At 44.2% G+C, this 17,701-nt stretch overlaps 1 protein-coding gene across 6 annotated transcripts in view; it reads right to left on the bottom strand.

Moving 5' to 3' along the window:
• The window catches only part of CCDC88C (coiled-coil domain containing 88C), a 147,288-nt gene that overhangs the window by 75,535 nt on the left and 54,052 nt on the right, over nucleotides 1-17,701 (bottom strand). For 4 of the 6 annotated variants that reach the window (XM_075926709.1, XM_075926710.1, XM_075926711.1 and 1 more), the window contains exons 4-5: nucleotides 14,299-14,368; nucleotides 1,792-1,850 (exon numbers count right to left, since the gene is read on the bottom strand). In XM_075926709.1, the coding sequence (XP_075782824.1) occupies nucleotides 1,792-1,850; nucleotides 14,299-14,368 (129 nt within the window). Of the gene's footprint in view, nucleotides 1-1,791; nucleotides 1,851-11,962; nucleotides 12,050-14,298; nucleotides 14,369-17,701 lie in introns of all 6 variants that reach the window. The other 2 variants (XM_075926712.1, XM_075926713.1) reach the window with 2 other exon arrangements.

Genomic DNA, 17,701 nt, shown 5'->3' with positions numbered 1-17,701 from the left:
AGACATGCCAAATTTCAGAACAGCCTCTTTTGAAAGAAAAGCGGAAAAAGATATTCAAATTGTGATTCACAATTTGCATATCTTCTTCCAACTTTTCTATGTGGTCTAGACATAGCCCAAGGGCCAAACCCTCTCATGCTTACACTGAGTAGCTAACGCCTTACTGTGTGTACATGCTCTACAAGATCACTGAACTAACTGAGGAGTAAATGACTATGCCGTGAGAGTAAAGGTGACTGAATCCTGCCAAAAGTTTTTAACTTCAGGCTAAGTTAAATGTAAAAGAAAAAAAATAAAACAATAAAAACACAGGCCCCACAAGCAGAAAATCAAGGACCCACAGCGTATGTAAATGAGCAAAGTTCCACTGATTTCAAAGGAGCTACACCTACATAAACCAGCTGTGGATTTGGCCCTAACTTTATATCATTTAAACTATCTGATCACTTTTTGCATTTTGCTCATTTTGAGCAATGACAACAGATCAGTTGGTCTGCTTTTGATTCTGCTCACAAGGGCTTCATTTTTTGGTTCTTGGGCTCTAATTAAATATGTCTTTAGTAGAATGCCACAGTGGAAAATATTTAATGAAAAATAAATGACATTTTAATTACATAGCTTCACAAGTCTATTTCTATCAAATTAACTATATAAATTTTAAAAACAAAAGGCCATAAAATGACAGCCAGTGTAAATTTGGGACCTCAAGCTGTCAGAATCTCTAGACTGAAGAAACAGAGAAGTTGAACATTTCATTGCTTTCTGTTGATTCTCTTATATACTGTGCAGGTTTTGGCCCAGTTCTGAGTGGAAGGAGTACAGGTCTTTAAAAGGGAATTGAGGCTCTTCAGCTCCAACTCCTTACCGAATCATAACTTTTATTGTTTGTGTTAAAATGTGTTAGTAAGTATAAAGTTCTGAACAGCCAAATGAAGAGAGCACCACTCTGACATAATTGACTTGACATAACTGGGCAAGGAGAATGTCCTAAAGCATGACAAGAACATTAGACAGGCACACAAACAAGGTCAATTATAACCAAAGACTAGCCTGCAAAATTCCTATTGTCGGTTATGACAGTTTCCAGTGGAATACCAAACACAGAGCTCTGGTGTGCAGGACACTGATCCCTTTATTTGGTTAACTGTCATGAGTTTAAGGACAATTTACCCATGCATATTGGTTGTCTATTTGGTTTAACAACACAGCATAAAACCCTCACGCAGCCACAGAAAATTCCCATTCATTTAGGAGTTTCTATTTATACATAATATGAAAATGAAAGGTGCAGTTGAGTAAGATTCTTTAGAAGACAGTGATTAGATGTCGGTTTATCTATTCTTTTTGCACTCATGTACTTCACTATATTCCTACATATTTTAAGACCAAACAACCAATCTGTAATAATCATTAGATTAAGGAAATTGTTCAAACTCACATTCTGCAGAAATTACTGCATGCCAACCATTTGGATTGACTAATTATCAAAGCACAGGTTCAAACAGTGGCAAGGCAGGTGGCAAACTGAGGCTATAAGTTTATTATGCAAAATTTGCTCATTTTACTGCCCTCTCCTTTCCCCTTGTATTTCTGTTTCATCCACCTGTTGTGTCTTATAATTCTAGACCACAAACTGTCTGGGAACGGGGATTTGTTCATATAGCACTTAGCATAATAGAACTTGGATCACCGATTGGCACTTTTAAGTGCTACAAAAATAATAAGTGCAAGCATTGAAATCAGATTCAAATGACACATTAAAATATTTTGCAGTTCCATAAGCATGTTCACCTGTACAGCACAGCCCAACACCAACAGCAACATCTTCTTAATTTCATCCATACTTTTACCTACATTGAAAGAAAAGAAGCAAATCAGTCCACATGCTCAACATGAGTTACGAAAAATACCTGTATAAAACAAAGCAAACCCTTTTGGGTTTGAGAAATAACTTAGTGCTTTTATACATACACATACAAGCCTAGATAAGTTTAACGTGATTTCAGTGTAGCAAAATGGTTGTAATAGATTAACTTAATGGATCCTAATAAAGCAATCAGGCATTTCATGGTACAGGCATTCCATGGTACATGCACCAGCCTTGATCTCTCCTTCTCATGAAGAGAAAATACAGAACAAGCTTGGGGAAGGGATAGATTTTATAAGGAAAGACCCTCTGACAATCCAAATTACAGATTTTAAAAGTAATCACCATATCACTTCCCCACCAGTTAAAATGTGAATGCAGAAGAATACTAGTTTGTGCTTAAATTCATTCTCTCTCCCAGAGTGGCATGCTTCAGCGATGGGTTTTGTATCTATTCTGCAGGCAGTGTACACACGTTCAAGTGAATGCTCCATGTGCTAAGACAAAAGAAATGGGCAGCATGGAAAGGAGACTATTCAGTTCATGGATCTGGAGGGGAGAAGTGGCCTAAGCAGTTTGCTACTGCAGGGAATCTTCCTGTGACCAAGAAACCAGCAGGTATTGTTCCCATTCATAGGTGAAGAAAAAGAATACTACGAAAGAGAAACTGTTGTGGCTTTTCACCAAGTTCAGATCCTGTCTCAGCAAAATTAAAGTTTGACTCTTACTTCCTCGTTGGGGAGCAATAAAAAAAAGTTATACATATTAAAGATAAGGGATGAGGAAATTAGAAGAACAAGAGGTTCAGGCATAATTAAAGTTGCTGTTAAAAAAATGGAGGTAAGTTAAGATTTAAAATGAAGCATCCAGGAAATGCCTGACACAAACCATGGGAAAAAATAGGCAATGCATAGTTTTCTCTCTCATACCAATCTGTAAATGTATGCACTCTTCACACACTGTGTAACAGCAAGATAAACATTTTCACATTCTGCACCTCTCTACTTGGGTGTTCGATTGTTCATATCTATATACAGGCAAAGGTCAGAAATGTCCTGTTCACTGAGAGATTTTTGTGTGCAACTGTATTAATACACGAACATGCACCATACCCTTTTAAGGCTGTGCTGTGGAGTAAGTTACATGCATTTGCAGGACTGAAAGTAGAGAACTGGAGTGAAACTGATTAATCAATTATGCTAACCCACCATTTCAGATTAACAAAGAAGGCACACTGACCTAAATTAGCAAGCAGGTTGAGTTTCAACCTGAGCATCTTGCAATGCAGACCAACCAATGTTACTGTTAAAACAGGGGAAGAGCGCTAATGAAAGGATTATTCTGGAGGGTTTTTTTCCTCCCTATTTTAACAAAGGCCTTGAAGTATCTAAATGACGCATTTTTTGTTAGCTAAATTTTCCATCACAAGCCTGAAGACAAAAACCCAAATATTTTATATGAATCTATTCAAGAAGAAAAATGTTTTTTCAAGAGTGCTTCACACAAATTCTAAGTGCCTGATTTGTATGAGATTTGATTTATCAGTGGGGCTCCATAAGTAGAAATCTCCTCTTCCAAGAAAACATACTCAAGTAAACTCTGCCAGACCACAAGCTATCCTTCAGGTATTTTCATATTTCCCTTCAGGCTATTTAAAACCTATTTTCCAAAAAAGTGTTAACATCCTTCCTACATAAAAACAAGGTGCTACACTATTCATGACTCCCTCTCTTTTGTACAACTGTTTTTTTTTCAAATACAGGCAGTCCCCGACTTACGCAGATCTGACTTACGTCGGATCCGCACTCACGAACGGGGCTTTTCTCGTCCCGGAGCTCACGGGCGGCGGGTCGCCACCCGTGTCCTCCGGGGCGAGAAAAGTTTCTCCCGGTCTCCCTGGTCTGCTGGGGGGGTCCAGCAAAGCCACTGGACCCCCCCAGCAGACAAGGGACACCTGAGCAAAGCCGCCGCCTGGGTGGCTTTGCTTGTTTGCCCGGGAGCAAAGCCGCCCAGGCAGCGGGACCCCCGCCGCCTGGGCGGCTTTGCTCGTCCCCCTGGTCTGCTGGGGGAGTCCAGCAAAGCCGCTGGATCCCCCAGCAGACCAGGGACACCCGAGCAAAGCCGCCCAGGGGGACAGGAGCAAAGCCGCCCAGGTAGCGGCTTTGCTCGGGTGTCCCTGGTCTGCTGGGGGGGGTCCAGCAGCTTTGCTGGACCCCCCCAGCAGCTTTGCTGGACTCCCCCAGCAGACCAGGGAGACAGGAGCAAAGCTGCCCAGGCGGCATCCCGCCGCCTAAGCGGCTTTGCTCGGGGGCAAAGGAGCAAAGCCACACAGGCGGCAGGGTCCCTCCGTCTGTGCGGCTTTGCTCGGGTCTCCCTGGTGTGCTGGGGGGAACTCCCCCCAGCACCCCAGGGAGACAGGAGCAAAGCCGCACGGGCAGCGGGGTCCCTCCGCCTGTGTGGATTTGCTCAGGTCTCCCTGGTCTGCTGGGGGGGAGGGGGCGCAGCTAGTGCGCCCGCCCCCCCCCAGCAGACCAGGCTTTTGTTGCTGGACGCCTCGGGTAGAGCAGCTGGGGTGCTGCCGGGTTGGTCCTGTGGGAACCAACCGGGCAGCGCCCCAGCTGTTCTGTCCCAGGCTCCAGATTCAGCAGCTGTTGAAACTGATCAGGCTGATTCCAGGAAGCTGGGGGCAGAGCAACTCTGCCTCCGGCTTCCTGTAGTCAGCCCCTGGTCAGTTTCAGTGGCAGCAGCTGAATCTGGAGCCAGTTCCGACTTACATACAAATTCAACTTAAGAACAAACCTATATAGTCCCTATCTTGTACGTAACCCGGGGACTGCCTGTACACATAATCCACAGTTTCCACAAATGAATCTGATGGATATGACCAGCACCAAAAATAATCAGAGTTAAAAGTATTTTCAGGCAATATTTCTGCTTCTAGGTAGAGTTTCCAACGTTTGTGTCTTTACAAACAAATATTCCTAATTTTTTTTCTCTATCCTGTTGTATCCTTTGTAAAACTGACTGACTTTTTAATTCGGAGACATGTGCTTTTTAAGTTGATGAACTTTTAAATATTTTTTTTTTAAATCCACAAACACCTTTCTCCATCCTCCCACCCAATGCTGCTCAGTCTTACTACATGCCAAGTGCTGTCTTAGGTGAAGCAGTTGATCCTGTATTAGGGATGTTAAAATGGATTTATTTGGTAAATGTGTAATTGCTGAAATTTTCAGCAGCTATGTGTTTCCATGCTGGGTCCCGTGGAGCCACCTGTCCCCAGAAAGCTGACTTAAAAGCCAGCTCCCCACAAGCACCGGCTCCTACCTTCCACCTCTCTCCCTCTGCTCTCCACTCCTGCCTATGATACACCTTACTGGGTGATGCTAACCAGGTACAGTTTACTGGTGGCCAGGAGCAAGCCCACCCACAGCCTGCCATGGGCTGAGGCAAGGAGCTTGCGGTAGGTCCAGCCCCAGCATAGAATCCACAACATTTTGGCACCTGAGGCAGGGAACTCAAATGATGCCCCCATTCCCCCCTCGCTTGGGCCAAAACTTTGAAAGGTCTCAATTCTGCCTTCTTCCTGTTCTATTCCTCTCATGCAAAGAGAATACATATGCACCAGCAGCAGACACAATTTTCTACAATCTGGGTCCTAGTGGTGCCCCCCCCACAGGCTGGCACCTAAGGCAGCCGCCTCAGTTCCCCTCATGGTAAGGCCAGACCTGAAGCCAGCCCCACACAGGGCTGGGCATGGGAGCTCTGCAGTCCGGAGGCTGCTCCAGCCAAGTTGAAGTGGTCACCCACCTGGGATCCCACTTAATCGATTAATTAGTAGGTTAGTTAACTTTACATTTAAGTGGCTAACTGTTTAATCAGGATTTTATACCCCTAGTTATCACTACAAAGAGATTTGTTTGACAGAAATGATAGAAATCTCACTGTAAGATCTCAGGAAGTCAAGGCACTTTTTGTTTTTGCTACGAAATCAGAGAGGATCCAGAGAAGAGCAACAAGAATGATTAAGGTCTAGAGAACATGACCTATGAAGGAAGGCTGAAAGAATTGTGTTTGTTTAGTTTAGAAAAGAGAAGACTGAGGGGGGACATGATAGCCGTTTCCAGCTATCTAAAAGGGTGTCATAAGGAGGAGGGAGAAAACTTGTTCATCTTGGCCTCTGAGGATAGAACAAGAAGCAATGGGCTTAAACTGCAGCAAGGGAGGTTTAGGTTGGATATTAGGAAAATGTTCGTAACTGTCAGGGTAGTTAAACACTGGAATAAATTGCCCAGTGGAATCCCCATCTCTGGAGATATTTAAGAGTAAGTTAGATAAATGTCTATCAGGGATGGTTTAGATATTATTTGGTCCTGCCAGGGGGCAGGGGACTGGACTAGATGACCTCTCGAGGTCCCTTCCAGTCCTAGTATTCTGTGATTCTATGAAGTGGCTGAGTGAGGTCAGTGTTAGAACTTGCTTAGTTTACTTTGTGGTAAAAACTAAAAGTGCCCTGTCTTCAATAGGATTTTACAGCAGGGCAGCTTTAATTATCTTGCAATAAATACGTGACTTTTTTTTTTTGGCAGTGAAGGCAAAGCTAGAGTTTAGGGGAAGGAAGGAGAAATCAAGAGGAAGATTCTAGAGTAATAGCTAGCTCTCACAGAACCCTTTGCTGTCAGAAGTGTTCCAAAGCAGAGTTTTTGCTGAACATTTTAAATATCTGATGTTGTGTAATGCACCTCTGCTACACACACTGAAGGTCATGATGTATATTAACAGTTTATACTTTACTGACTGCACAAATGTTTTAAAGACAATGTGTTTTCAAGAAATACATTTAGTTCTTGGAGCTTTTCCCATTTCACTGACAGGGAAAGTGAGGCACAAAAAAGATAAGTGGTTTGCCCCAGGTTACACAGCTAATCATTGACTGGAACTAAAACGGTACAGTACCATGTACTCAGACACAGATGTGAGACTTACGTACAGTACCATGTACATTTTGGATACAATAATCATTGAACAAAAACAGCTATTGTCCTCTCCACCTCACAACCTGGCAGTACTTTTCAAAGAATTGATTTGAATTAACGTAATGAGGTGGTGAAGCCATAAGGGACCATGCTGATAAAACAGATATATCCATAGGAAAGGCACAGCATGAGCAGTCACAGACATGCATCCCTAGGCTGCTTACCAAAATGTCTCAACACTGGACTAAATGGTTAAGGCGGCAGTGCCCAGATCAATGCAGACCTTGGGATCCCTGCTGAGATTGCCAGGAAGAGTGCCACACTGCAATGTGGATACTGGCTGCTGGGAACAGAACTGAGATGTATGCACTCATACGTGTGGGCCAACCATCCACTGGCCTGGAGCGGACTTGCACCAGCAACCAAAGAGAAGGGCTCTAAATTCAATACAACAGCATTTTTCACCTTGTTGAAAATTCCAGGGCAGCTGATCCTACGCTAGGTTTCTGAGCCAGCAAGGCAGCCAGTGACCTGAGGATTTGCAGAGAGGCCATCTGCTCCCAACAGTGGGAAAAGGCCTTTAGGCTTTTATGAAAAAAAAAAGAGGCTCTGGGAGCCTCTTTCTGTGATGTGGGCCCAGAACAGCCCCATGTTTTCTCAGGAGAGGGAGGGTGAGAAACAGATGGTGGGATGGTGGGGGAAGGCGGGGAAGGAGATTAGGAGACAACAACAAAAAGGAGGATAAAGGTAAAGAGAAAAGAAGAGATATAAATGGGGGTCGTGAGGAAGGGGCAGGAGAAGAAACCTAAGAGAGGAAAGAGAACATGCAAGCATAGAAATGGTAGATTATGAGTTGGTACATTTTTTATTTATTCACATTCCTATTCTGTATAAAATTTCCTCAGGAGAAAACAGAGCTATAATGTGTTTGTGTGGCAGAGATTAACATCCAGCAGACGTTGGAGCAGGTGAAAAAGTGGGAAAACACTCCAGCACCTATTTCTTCCAGTCAGAACAGAGGCACAAATTACATAAACCAGAACTGTACAGTTAACATTTTAACAGCAGTGTATTGGTATTAACAGGGAAAAACTGTACTACATATTTTACAAGCCTTTGTCTCCCTAGACAGTTATGAAACAAAATAAGGAAGGAAATCAGGCATGAAAAAATATACCAGTGGGAGATTAAATCTTTTATGATTATAATAAAAAACATTTTCTAGACATTTATTATCAGGGACTTTTGGCTCACTCTCGTTCAAGGACTTAATGGCCTTTAATTTGAAAAATGCACAGAACCTGCAAAATGTTTCAAGAGGACGGAAATGAGCTGTACATCTAGCACATTAAGTTACTTTTTTACTCTTCTGGAAGAAGCAGCAAAGCTGAAGACCCTGAAAGGCTCAATTTTTAAAAAAAGGTCATGTTTCAAAATGTTATTTTACATCAGTTTTTGAAGTAGGAGTACAGCAATGGGCAACCAACACTAGTGAGTGGGCCACAAGAGTAGCCCTCTTTCATCTCAGTGGGCTGCATCATTGCCAGTAGTGGGCAACCTGTGACCCGCGGCCCACTGGGGTTCCACCTCTGGCCTGCACACCCCCTCCCTGCCTCCTTCCCCCAAGACACTTGTACACTGGAGCCCTGCACTTCCTACTTCGCCCCCTCACTCCCAGTACTCTGGGAGCACCATGGATCTGCTGATTCATTCTCTATCCCTGCTCCTCCGCCATCCTCCCAGAGCTTGAAGAGCAGTCCTAGTGCCCCAGTGCACAAGAGGCACATGGGAAAGCGTGGTAGACAGGGCACCCATGGGCCACAGGTGGAACCCCAATGGGCCACATCTGGCCCAGAAGTCGCTCATCACTAAGTGTACACGTGTGTGTGTGTGCACATACACACAACTTGCTACAAAGAGGAAATTATAAAAAAGACAGCCATAGTGTATATTAAGGATGTCAACGTGTAGTCAACTACACAATTCACTGATAAGACCAGGCTTATTGGTTAATCTTGTCAACTACACACAATGCCTCGCCCCCCGCTCGCCCTGCTGCCTCTGAATCAGAGGCAGCAAGTGGGAAGAAGTGAGAGCTGGTGTCTGTGAGGCTCCCCATGAGTACTGGATCACCTCATCCCACCTGCACTATTGCCTCCGCTAGAGAGGAAGCAGTGCAGATAGTGAGGGGGGTAGGCTGGAGTGGATACATGCAGGAAGACAGCTTTCAGGCAGGCTCGCTGCTTGTGCTGGCTCCATAGATCCCCCCTTGCTGCTTCCTACAGAGACAGCAGGGGGAGGAGAGGGTGGCGGGAGCAGGCAGGAGCCAGTGCTGGGGAAGCCAGCTTAAAAAATGGTTCCCCCAGCATCAGCTCCATGGTGCTCTCCCTCCCCCCCCCCCCCACACACATCATCAGATGATGTTAACAGCTCCTTGGCTAATCGATAAGCGATTCTGTCACTTCCAAAATCTCCCTTCTTCCCCTTTCCACTCTGTCTCCTCTTTTGAACGGGACTATCTGATTTTCCTCTCCCCCTCCATGTTGCTATTGTTTCCTATGCACCCAACTGCCTCAAATATCAGCCTTCCTCTCTCATTTCAACCCTCCCTCTTCCTGACAGTCTCCCACACTCATCCTCAGTGACTCTGTCTTCGACCTTGGTGTCTCATCTGACCCCTCAGCTGCACATTTCCTCACCCTCACCTCTTCGTCACATCCAGAGTTTTGGTTCAACCCTTTCACTCATGAAAAGGACTCTTCGCCATGCTCTGCTCTCTCCGTAATCTCTCTATTTTGAAGTCCCCCCTTTCCAACTTCGGCGACTTCCAGTGCAGCAGACCTCTCTCTACCCCTGCCCCCTTTCTTCTTCTGATATGGTTGCAGATTCTCTCCTTACTTCATTTTCCTTCTTCCTTGAATCAGTCATCTCTCTAGGCTACGTCTAAATCTTTGAGATTTTTCTGCATGACATCTCTGAGATTAAGGCCTTTCCTAGCATTCCGCATCACTGAAGCACATATCCCTCATTATCTCATTTCCTGATTACTGCAACAACCTACTCTCTGGCCATGGCAAATGCAATCATGCCTCACCCGTATCCAGTCAGAATGCTGCTGTAAAGATCATTCTTATACCCTATCACTTTGACCGTGTTATCCCTTTCTTTACGCCCCCTCCACTGGCTCCCTCTTTATTGCATCAAACATACCTATTGTCTTCACTGTCAAAGGCCTTCATGGCCTTACCCCACCCCTTACCTATCATCTCTCACTCACTACCAAGGTGCTGACTGCCACTTTCGACTGGCCCATGACGTGAGCTGCCATTGCCCACTTGTTCGATTTTCAAACTACCACGTTCATGCTTTCTCCCAAGCTGCTGCTCACAGTTGAGAGAATTCCCGATGAATATCTGCAAAACTACCTCATTTTCTGCCTTCAAATTCTTCTCCCAAGCACTCCTTCACTGTGATGCCTACATAAAGCTTAACAACAGCTAGGCCACGGATGTACAGAAACCATTCGCTGTCATGCTGCCCAGTGCTGTCTCCTCCTACTCCCCTGACTATGTCTCTGTATCCATTTGTTATTGCTTGTCTTATATTTAAAGGTCAGTGTTTTTGTTCTGTTTGTGTACAGCATCTACCATGGCAGGGTTCTGGTCCATGACTAGGACTACTAGGTTGTTTGATAACATAAATATTAAATAATAACTTCAAATTTTCCCACCTATCCCACCAATTTCAGCCTTCAAGACGCTCCACTTTTGTATTACCAAGCCTCTACACCCCTGTATAATAGTGTACACCCCTATATAATATTAGCAAGAATGCTTCTAAAGTTCCTTTGCTTGCCATAAAAACATAATTGAAATCCACCTTCTAAAAACCTTGGAAAAGATTGAGCAAGTCAGTGGTTGTAACGGAAGAAATGGGGAAGGTAATGAATATGGGCAAACAGTGCCCATTCTAGAGCAATAGAAGGGTGGACATGTTAAATTGTATCTGCTAAAACAATGAGGAGTCCTGTGGCACTTTAGAGCAGGGGTGGACAATAATTTTTAAAAAGGGCCACTTCAGAAATTTCCAAAGTGGCCCTGGGCCACCTTGGAAGGGGCAGGGCAGAAGGGGCGGGGACAGGGGACTCTCCCTGCCCCCCACCACTCTGATTGGCCTGGGGTGGGGGAGTGGAAGAAGCCTCCCCCCTCCCCTGCCACGCCTCCTAGAGAGAAACTCCAACTGTTTTAAAACAGCTGGCCGTTCCCTCTAGGCACCTAGCGGGAGGAGACCTCGCATGCTCTCCCTGCTCCCGGGCCAATCAATTCCTGTTGGCTGGGAAGCACGCAAAGTCTCCTCACCCCTACAAGAGCACGTGACAGCTAGAGACACATTCTGGCAGTTTTAAAACAGCTGGTGTGTCTCTTTAGCTGCTGCGCACCCCTGGCAGGGTGGGGACAGGATGCGAGAGATTTTGCATGTTCACCGCCCCCAGGCTCTGATTAGCTTGGGGGGAGACAGCGTGCAAAGCTCCCTCCCACCCACCAAAGGCGCGTGGCAGCTAGAGATAAACGCTGGCTGTTTTAAAATTGCCAGCAGGTGTCTCTAGTCTCCATGTACTCTTGTGGGGGCAAGGAGACTTCTCACACTGCTCTGTCCTAAGGCCCTGGTTGGTCTGGGGGGTGCGGGAGCAGCAGGGCAGCCCCGGGCTGGATCCACCAGCTTGGCGGACCGGATCCAGCCCATGGAGGGCCTTTTGCCCATCCCTGCCTTAGAGACTAACTCCAATTCATCTGATGCAGTGCGTTTTACCCACAAAGATTATGCCCTAACAAATCTGTTAGTTTCTAAGGTGCCCCAGGACACCTTATTGTTTTTGCATTTTAAAGCAAGATTTTTTGACAAGAAAAATATCAGGTGCATCTTAAAAGTGGGGAAAAGGACTGAGACTTATTTCAAGTGGGGGAAGAGAGCTCTACACCAAAAGGCACAATGATACAGTCAACTCCCAAAGTGGCACACTGTTTAGTATCAAGTGGTATCTAAATGCAGGTACCCAACAGGTTTGCATTGTAGGATGCTTTGAATACAGCTTCCATAGTGAAGGCATTGGAAAACCCACCGTGGTAGCTTTTTGTTAATTGCTGTTCACATCAAGCCAGGAAGACGGGCCAGGCAGCCTTTTCTTAAGATGAATCTCCAAGTTGCTCTGGGAGGTATGTTAGAAAGACAGGAAGGAAGGGGAGCAGGGTGAGGACTGGCAACCTCAGAGGGTGGAAAGCAACATAGCTACATAGAATCATAGGGCTGGAAGAGACCTCAGGAAGTCATCGAGTCCAGCCCGCTGCCCAAAGGAGGACCAATTCCAACTAAATCATCCCAGCCAGGGCTCTGTCAAGCCGAGACTTAAAAACCTCTAGGGGTGGAGATTCCACCACCTCCCTAGATAACCCATTCCAGTGCTTCACTACCCTCATAGTGAAATAGCTTTTCCTATTATCCAACCTAGAGTTTCCCCCCATAACTTGAGACCATTGCTCCTTGTTCTGCCATCCGTCACTACTGAGAACAGACTTTCTCCAGCCTCTTTGGAACCTCCCTTCAGGAAGTTGAAGGCTGCTACCAAATCTGCCCTCGCTCTTCTCTTCCGCAGACTAAATAAGCCCAAATCCCACAGCCTCTCCTCATAGGGCATGTGCTCCAGCCCCCTAACCATTTTGGTTGCCCTCCGCTGGACCCTCTCCAATGCATCCACATCCTTTCTGTAGTGGGGGGGCCTAGAACTGGACACAATACTCCAGATGTGGCCTCACAAGTGATGAATAAAGGGGCATAATCACTTTCAGAAGAAGAGAGGCCCAGAGAACCGAAGTGCTTGAGGTGGTTTTTGCAGCATGTAACACAGTATGCTACACACAAATCAAGGAAAAACACCAACTTCACAATCTGCCCTCAGCGAGGGAGGCTTCATAGCTGAGCTGCCCCAGGGAAAGACCAAGAATGACCCTCTGATGCACAACTCACATCTGGAAGGGAGGGAAGAAGTAACCCAAGCCTAGCCTTGGCCAAAAGCAGATTAATTCCCTTTGCTCTTGGACATCTCTGCTGTCTGGGATAGGTGGAGCCAAGGCTCCACCCTGACCTGTTTCTATGCATACAGCACACCCCTGTGCCTGTTCTCATTGTACTGGGACTTGCCATTCAGGTAGCTTGTAAGGGAAGTGGGGGGCTGCAGACATTACACTCCCTTTTGTGGGCTTCTCTGGCAAGTGGCAATCGCAACTGCAAAGATCCCAGGCATCCAAACATTAGTGGTCTGTGGACTGGAGGATAAATGTATTGACTGACTAAAAATAAAAACAAAAACACCCCAGCATTGCTGCTGATGCTTATTATTCCAATGAGATATTTGTGACACCACATGATTCCCAATGAGTGCTGGCAATCAAATATTCCTTCTGTGGTAAAACTGACATTTCTTCCTTGGCTTTTGCAAGGAGGGAAGGAAATGGGCATTTGGCATGAAGTCAGACCCTAACACCACCACCATTTTACATATGTGCAGGCTAGGAGAGACCATTTTCATTATTCTGGCTAAACCCCAGCAATGAACTGGGAAAGTTAAACATTAGCTCAGTGGTTCCCAACTCATATTCTCCTTGTGAGGGAGTGGTAGAGTAGATGTCCCTTAACAAAATGCTCCGGCATGACTGTCAACCACCTGTTGTCCTGTTGCCCTACCTCCATCTATTCTCTCCTTTCCCTGCTCCCGTCTGCCTCCTCCACTGCACTTTCTCCACAATGTCTTGCATATTTTTGCCTTTTCTCTCACTTTCTTGGTGACAGTCCTTTCATCATGCCACTACTCAGCAAATGGCTATTCAGACAGCACTGTTCTTGGTGCAGTCATTCACATGACTGTCATGACTGAGCTGAGTGCTGCAGGAGCAGAGGACAGGCACACACTGGAGCAGAGACCCAAGGAGGGCAGTTCTAAGAAAACCCTTGCTGCTTTTCTCCCAGTTATGGGAGCATATGGGGAAGAGGAACAGAGCCAATCTTCCACAAGGAAACGGATAAGCCAGTGGCTTGTGTGTTAGCACAGGACTTGAGAGACAGGGTCAATTCACCACTCTATAACTTTCTGTGTTGACCTTGGGAAAATCACATAGTCTTTCCATCTATGAAACAGAAATAACAGCACTCCTTGACCTGACAGGGTAATGTCTGGTTAAAGACATACACATACAAAATTGTGACACACTTATATATTATGGTAATAAGGGTCATACAAGTACCTGAGATAGAAAGAATCTGCATTTGTGCTCTTCTCCCCATCCCCCCGACTAGCCCTAATTTGGAAAACTGCACATACAGAATCAAAAGAAAAAAAAATGATGGAACTAACAATGTTGTGTACGGCTCAAAGGGAAAAAAAACAACACCCAAACTACTCACCGGAAAGAGGATCTTTGCCAATCATTAAAACATTTGGTAAATGCATTACGATCAGCTGCTGGAGGACTTCCTAAATAAAATGGAAAATTGTAAACAAGAGTCAATCAAGAATCCAAATCAATCAAATCACTCAAAATACACAGTTGTACTGATTTTCAAGGCTTTGACAGATTGGCAATTAAGGAGGTCACGAGGTGAATCCCACATGAGACATAAATCATTCTTTGAAGATGGCTGTGGATCCCACAATTGAGATACACCAATGGGTCTCTTATAAATGATAGCTATGGTCGGATGTAAGGGTCTCTTGGCACTAATCAATACGAATGCAAATGATGCCTGCGGACAGCCAATCAATCATATCTTTCTATACCAATCCATAGTTACTGCCAGATTTCTGGACTTACAGCTATAGCATGTTGGCCAAAGTTATGTAAGCCATTCTAGTATGGCTGCATAATTCAAATAATTGGTTAAATTATTACATGGGTCTGACATTTTCAGGATGAATGGGGGAGATGTGAGGAGAAAAGAAAGTTACCAAAGTGATCTCCTGCACTGCTGTGAGAAACTGGACTGAAAAGCTGTGACCTTTTAGGTAGAGCAGAGCAGACACCTTCCTAAATACTAATCTTTCCCACCATGGGTCTTGGACAAGTGCAACTGTAATTTTGGTGGGTGTGTGGGAACTCTCCACAATAGATGGAGAACAGGTGGTCATGTAACTTTGGCAGGTTTCATTTTTCAAAAAATATCAGCTGTTTGAAGCTGAGCAGAGCCTTAGAATACCAGAATGGGCCATGAGGAGATGGATAGGTAGCCAGAGGACATGTGCAGTGGTCAAAGGTGCATGATAAGTACACCACAGAGATGACATTTATAGGATAAACTGCAAACCATGTGATTAATAAATATTTTGTGGCTTAGAATGAAAGTAATTAGCACTTGCTGGGATGAATAACACCACTATTTCTGTCTCTCTCCTCATCTGAATAGAGAGATCATTTTGTGGGTTCATGCACTAGACTGGGATTCAGGGGATACAGGTTCTTTACCCAGCTCTCCCTCCCCTTAGACACATGCCTTAACCCAGGGGTGTCCAAACTTTTTTCAAAGAGGGCCAGATTTTATGAAGTGAACATGCGTGAGGGCCGACCATTTTGCCTGACATTCTTTGAACCATTAAAATTAAATGCAAATTAACTATTTTATGCAAAGTTTATTGCAAACGGCATACTTTTCATTTCGTCACATGGATGACAAATCTAAACAGGTGTTAAATCACTCTGCCTTTCATATCTGAAGGCCAGATGAAAAAAAAAATCCTGGAAACTGAAATATATGTCAGGAACATTGTAAAGTACATTACATATTATTGGTAATAAAGATTGTCAACTTTTAAGTTAAAAAAATATGAACAGGAACATAACACCAAGTCTACATGTTGTGTCCAAATATATTTATAACTGATTTAGACCAACTGACATTAACTGAGATTTTACAATGTATTCATCTCAATACATATGTATTCGTTGGGGGCCATAAAAGATAGATATTGCCAAATTACCTGTGGGGCCGTATTAAACCGGAACACGGGCCGCAATTGGCCGGCGGGCCGGACTTTGGACATGCCTGCCTTAACCTGTCTACCTCTATTTCCCATCCTGAGTGCACGTGAGGCACTCAGATATTATGGGAGTCAGAGCCATAGCAAAGACTATAAATAAGCACATGTGTGTGCATCTCCCTCTCTATTTATCTATATATACACTCACATTTCTAGAAACAGTCACCACCTAATCCAAACACTTTCCCTGGATTGTTATTTCTGCACTTAGAGAACCATTATAAAAGGAAACTGAATCTGAATGCATAAGGATCCAGCAGCATCTAGAGAGGAATTGGAAGGGATTTTTGAAACCATTTTGGGTGCAATGTTCCATTTTTTCTCTGCTCCCAATTTAAATAAACAACACATACTTAAAGCAATACTTAGTAGGCATAAAGCAGAAATGTGTTAATGCCACAGCTGATATCTTTGGTGATGTTAGGAAAGAGTAATGTAACCTAACTCTGGGGTTTTGTCTACACTGACAAATGAGTGACAAAGCTTCTGTCACTCACAGGTGCTTAACTCCCCTTCCAAAGGACAAAAACTTTGCCATGGCAAGTACTAGTGTAAACAGTGCTTTGTTGGCACGAGTGTTCTCCTGCTGAAAAGATGTGAAAATATGGGGTAGAAACGTAAAAGGCTAACTGGTTACCTGGAAAGCATTAGCCTTACAGGCATGCTTCTCTAGTAACTGATTAATTGACACCCTGGCCCAGACAGAGCAACCTCCTGCCCACAGTGCAACCCAGCATCCCTGGCTGGCTGGAGCAGTCCCTGCCCACAGAGGGCCAGACTGGAGGAGCCACCTGCCTGCATTATCCCAAAGTTGTATAGTAAACATATTTTCAAGACAAAAGTTTGTTTTCACTTATTGTCAAATAGGTGCAAAACACATTAGATTTCATAGCACATAGCTGGAATTTGATACTCTGCTGATCAGTTCCACAGTGAATTTTCTTCTTTGGCAGAAGCAAATTTTGACAGTTCTGTTAATGAATTTGTCTCTCACTACTGAGCTCCTTGGCAAAAGAGAATTTTGTTTTCAGTCCTCCAGCACATGGAGGGGCACTGAGGCAGGAATGCATGAAGAATTCTTGTTGTCTTTGTCTAATCATTAGATCCCTTGCTATTTAACCAGCAGAGACAAAAGGCACTGGGGCTAAACTTTATGTAGTCAGAATTCCCACACACTCCCTCTGAAAATTATTGCTTGATTACTCCAGCCAGTGTAATTGACTAGCTTCCCTTCTAGTGGTATGGTTTGAGTCTCTGAAGTGTTTTCTTGTACTAATATGAGAAATGGGCCCAAAACATGAATATCACATCAAACCATGATTTTCCAATTCAGATTAAAAGATTCCGTTAGATGCAAGAGATTGTACCTAATTCTCTTTAACCTGGTTTTAAGCTAAAGAATAACTATCTTTACCTTCACTACTAGTATCACCTTAGATTATTAATAATAATACTCTTATACAATACATTGTAAGATTCTTATATACTGCTTTTCATCAGTAAATTTGAGGTCATCAGTGTCAATGTCCACCTTTTACAGTCAGGGAAACTGAGGCACAAAAGTGAAATGGCTTACCAAAGTCACACAATAAGCTAATTACACAGCTAGGAATATAATCAGAGTCCCAGTTCTATGCTCCATTTGTTAGACAACACTGCCTCCTTCTAACAAGATCATGGAATTCTTAAAATTCTACCTAAACATCAATATTTCTCTTATTTGCTTAGTTCTGGCATTTTCTCTCAGGTTGGACAATGAAAATCCATCCAGCCAAA

Source organism: Pelodiscus sinensis, chromosome 4 (genome assembly GCF_049634645.1).
Source record: "Pelodiscus sinensis isolate JC-2024 chromosome 4, ASM4963464v1, whole genome shotgun sequence".
Lineage (NCBI taxonomy): Eukaryota > Metazoa > Chordata > Testudines > Trionychidae > Pelodiscus > Pelodiscus sinensis.
The sequence above is the reverse complement of the archived record's forward strand: the minus strand, read 5'-3'. Positions and strand labels throughout refer to the sequence as shown.